General features: G+C 28.7%; 1 protein-coding gene across 1 annotated transcript; it reads left to right on the plus strand.

Moving 5' to 3' along the window:
• The first annotated feature begins 996 nt into the window (after positions 1–996).
• LOC132735743 (C-C chemokine receptor 1-like protein 1) lies at positions 997–4,667 on the plus strand. Its single transcript, XM_060722732.1, has 2 exons — positions 997–1,082; positions 3,501–4,667. The coding sequence occupies exons 1-2, from the start codon at positions 1,047–1,049 to the stop codon at positions 4,665–4,667; spliced, it is 1,203 nt and encodes a 400-aa protein (XP_060578715.1). The 5' UTR covers positions 997–1,046.
• The last annotated feature ends 357 nt before the right edge of the window (positions 4,668–5,024 follow it).

Consider the following 5,024-nt stretch of genomic DNA (forward strand, 5'->3'; position numbering starts at 1 on the left):
TATTATACAAACTTATACATAAAAAGTATAGGGACAATACGTACGTACGTACGTACGTACCTACGTATGTACGTACATACATACATACATACATACATACATAAAAACATGTTAATTGCTGTAAAGTCAGATAATGCATCAGCTTGTTTGATGTCTGAACTCTAAATCTTCGTATCTTTCTGTTAACTGCAGTCTGAGCAAGTTTATATTAGCAAATGACTAATGAGTACCAAACATGAACCGCCAAATTCCAGTCCCCAGTTGATATATGTTACTTTGTCAGTTATTTTGATTTAAGAAGGAAAATATGTGATAATGCCTCACCAAAATGCTTACATTACACGCGATTTAAGTATTGATTTTGTACCCAATGAAACTTAACAATAGAATTACATGATAAAATGCCTGATTATAGCATGAGCAGCATTGTAATAATGTTCAAAATAACCAAAATTCTAGTGTGATTAAGCCGTGATTCTCTGAAAAAATAGGAAGAAAACATTACCCATGTAATGTATATTTTTCATCATAAAATGCTTCCGAAGATTATATTGATATACATAAGTTATGTGTTGTGAAGAAAATAAAATCAAACAACATTCAACAATAACAAACGAACAAGTTTCAGAACGTTACGTTACCATGCAGTCTGAAAAAAATCTTTGAAAATATTACGTATATTTTAAAATGAAAACATGAACAATGAACAATGTCTTAGTATGGTGTTCTTAGGGTATTGGAAACACTGCTATTCGCTAACTGTTGAATTACTCCAATAGTTGATCTTGTTAATAACTTAGATCATTCCGTATGTCGTAACGGAGGAGAAATGATGAAATATGGATAACAGGATAGAAAATCATAGTTTATATAACTTTTTAAAACAAAATAATACTTGTTATCAAGTCATTAATCGGAACTGATTGGCAATTGTCTATAATATATCATTCAGAGAAAAGCTACTTCTAGCAAAGTGTTATAGTTGGGAGCATTACAGGGATTTTATTGAAAATATGAACTGTTTATAATTGTTTTTCTTTTTAAAGATGGATGGAATATTAGATAATATATTAGACAACTTCGTAAGTATAACTTAATTAATGTTGTTTATTACCTTATTGACACACATTAATTATTTTAAAAGTACCCAATTAAAACCCTTTTTTTATTAATATATACTAGCTTACCAATTTATTTATTTATTGTTGTTAACAACTTTAATACAATTGCATTCCAATTTCTTTCTCACATTTACCTCTCTAATAAAGAGAAGAAAGGAACACACTTGAAGACATTTTCTACAGTTTTATGAAATTTTAATCCTTTCATAGAATTTTTATTTGTTTTGTATGATAAGTTAAATTTAAAGGCGAATTCAAAAATTAAAAGACAAATATATGTTGACGTGTTAGATTTCTTGTACAATGGCAGTTTCCATGGAAACCGTATATCTAACAACTGTCAAAATAGCCAACTTGTGTTATAACAAATAGAAAATGTATAAGATAGCTTAATACACACAACAAGCATTGTTTTATATAAAGATAACGTTATCCAATGATTCTGTATGAAACAAATGATAATCTGAACATATTTCTTTAAAAATTAGTTTTCCATTTTTCTTAACTGAACAAAAAATGAGGAAAAATAAACATGAATTCTGTGAAATTAAAGATTTTGAAAAGATTCTTTCATAGGATTTTCTAAATTGTTGGTATACTGTGAAAAATTTAATGACAAATTCAAAAAGAAAAAGAAAAATATATCTTGACGCGTTAGATTTTTTGAAAAATGGCAATTTCCATGGTAACCGTATATCTAAAAACTGTCAAAATAGCCAAACTGTCTTATAAAAATGTATAAGACAGCTTATTACACACACAACAAGCATAATTTTATACAAAACTTGCTTTATCTAAGGGTTCTGTATAAAACAAAAGATAATCTGAACATATTTCTTTAAAAAATGAGTTTTTCATGCTTCTTAACTGAAAAAAATTGAGAAAAATAAGCATGAATTCTGTAAATAATTATAGCTATCAAAAACAATTCTACATTTTTGATATATCAAGTAAAATTTTATGGTGGATTCAAAAATAGAAATAAAATTTATGTTGACGTGATAGTTTTTTTGTAAACGGGCAGTTTCCATGGTTATCGCATATGCCAATTGTCAAAATTACCACACTTTCTTAAGAAATATCAGTGTTATACAAAATGCATTGACATATATACAACAAAATCATGTTGTAATATACATAAAGTTCTAATACAAATTCTTATATCATTGAATATTAACCTAATTTTTCGAAATAATTTGTTAAAATTCTTTTACAAAAAAAAAAAAAAAATATTAAAAATACAAAATAAAATAAAAAAAACGTTAAGAGAGCGATAATTAAAATGTTCTTGATTAAAGTAAAAATATGTAAATATGTATTAATGTTATAATTTTGCACTTTGTCTTATAACCATAGGTTCAATAAAAAAAAATTAATCATCTATCATGAGCAGCTTATTTAATTTTTCCATTTACTTAAAAACTTGAAAATATAGTCCGTAGCAATCAATATTAAAAACATGTTGTGTTTTATTTCAAGTTCATTAATACAATGATCCATTTTTAACTTCAACAGTTTTAATGTTTTCATTTGATTATCAAAGGAGCGACGCATGTAGAAAGTAGTGATAGTAAGTTTTTGTTTTCATTTATTTTATTCAGAAGTACATATTACTTCCATTCAAAAGTTAATTATTCAACATTCACTTTATTACTGCAATAGCAAATCGTATACTAATGTAAAACTGCAACACAGGAGGAGTTGATAGTTTATCTAGTTTCTTTCAAGTCATTCCTTAAAGTGGATAAATAAATGAATAAATAAATAACTAAATAAATAATACCATTTCTTTCTAGATTATTTACTCTACAGTTGATTATGCCGTCTGGCTTTGAACTGACAATGTCAAAGTTCCTTACGTCAAATTAGCATTCCTTTAAGATCTCTATTTTGTCTAGTCTATATATTGCTTTTATAATAATGTCATTTAGTGCATCAACTCATGATGATATAACGTGTGAATAACACGAAATGACCACTATAAGTACTCACAAATGAATAAAAAGTATTGTATTAGCTAGTTAAATTTTACAATCCAAAATTTATTTAATAACTATTAATTTAAAAACGAAGTGTTACGAAGATTTACAAGCTTGCGCGGTTTGAAATCCTTAACTTCAAAAATAAACATAATCACTACTCTGTAACGGCATTTCAAGTTAGATCTTTACCGTTTTTCATAGGTTACCATAAAATGTAAAGTTTTATTTTTCAAGGCAGACCATGTTGGTATTTTCTAATGTCAGATAATAACGCTTGTGTTATAACCTAAACTTATCCATATCTTCCATTGAGTCAAACCCGTGCTTGGGGACATATAAAATATGGACAAAAATATGGAAATAAAATGTTTTTAACCATCTTTTTTTTTCTTTACAGAATATTTCAATTGGTTATACACCACTAACATCTAATACGTCAGATAACATATCTGGGATCAAAGCCGGATTTGACTGCTACTTCTGTAACGAGGACGTCACTTTAAGAAATAAGCCCTTCGTGTATAAATTTGGATCAAATATATTCTCTTATATTACACCAATCATTTTTGTCATCGGCGTCGTTGGAAATATTCTATCTTTGTTAGTATTTAGGTCCAAAAAGATGAGAAAATTATCAGCAAGTTTATACTTAGCTGCATTATCAATGTCTGATATTTCTTCTCTGATATTTTATGTGCTAGTGGAATGGCTTCGAAGAGGATTAAAACACATCAGTCCTGACACGGATGTATCCTTTCTTAATAGACATGGATTATGTCAGTTTCTTCTGTACATGGCTTATATATCAAGATTGATGTCTTCTTGGATTATTGTAGTGTTCACTATTGAAAGATTTATGGGTGTGTGTTACCCACTAAAAAGTTTAAAAAGAGGAGCCGGAAAGATCTTACTTACAATGCTTGCCTGTTCCTGCTTGTTGGTTTTGTACAAACCTATCCTGAGTGGAGAGTACACGCAAATGCATAGAACAGTGTGCACTGCTAATGCTGATTATAAATTTCTGTCATTTGCTCTTGATGGAGTGTTTGCTATCACGATAACTTTAATACCGTTCATAATTATAACTGCTTTAAATATCCTTATTGTAAGGAAACTTTTCATAAGAAATAAAGAAAGCAGGAATATCGTTTCAGACAATTCAACTATTAGATTAGAATTTACACTTATACTATTGGCTATTTCATTTTTCTTTGTTGCATTTAACTTACCATATTCTGTTGTTTGGGCAAGGAACTTCTTTCAATCTGCTGAAATAAGCCCTTCCAGAACCAGGAAAGCAGCTGATGTCGAGTATTGGAGTGGCGTCCTAATGATAACACGAACAATTTTCTATATGAATTATTGTATAAACTTCTTTTTGTACAGTATAACTGGTAAATATTTTCGCACTGCCTTAGTTGAGATGCTTTCTTGCCATTCTTCAAATGAAAGCAGATATGGGTCATACATAAAATGTAGACGATTAGGGTCCACCACAACACATACGACACTCTGTGGTAAGCTAAGCGGATCTGTGAAATCGTATGGTGATAGCCCTATGTAAATAAATTGTGTTATTATCTTTATTTAGCTGGCATGGTGTGTCAAAGAAAATTTATCAATAACACTGATTTACTACATTGTGTATCTAACGACGAATTGAAATACAGTGACAAATAATGTGATAATGGACAATTTTTACATAAGCAATTGTTTAATTTGAAGAATCAATTCAGATAAAATAGTAATATAAATGAAATATTGAAACTCTTATATTTATATACAACAAATGGTTACGTGTCACGTTCAGGAATTGTTATCTTTCGTCAAAAAGATAATTTGTAACTGTTAAACAAAATACACGCACCAGTCTGTGGCATATGTAGCCGCATTATTACCGGAGCCTTTATTTAAATTAAGT

The sequence above is a fragment of the Ruditapes philippinarum genome, unplaced genomic scaffold (assembly GCF_026571515.1).
Source record: "Ruditapes philippinarum isolate M1 unplaced genomic scaffold, ASM2657151v2 ctg3756_1_1_1_1, whole genome shotgun sequence".
In the NCBI taxonomy this organism is placed as follows: Eukaryota; Metazoa; Mollusca; class Bivalvia; order Venerida; family Veneridae; genus Ruditapes; species Ruditapes philippinarum.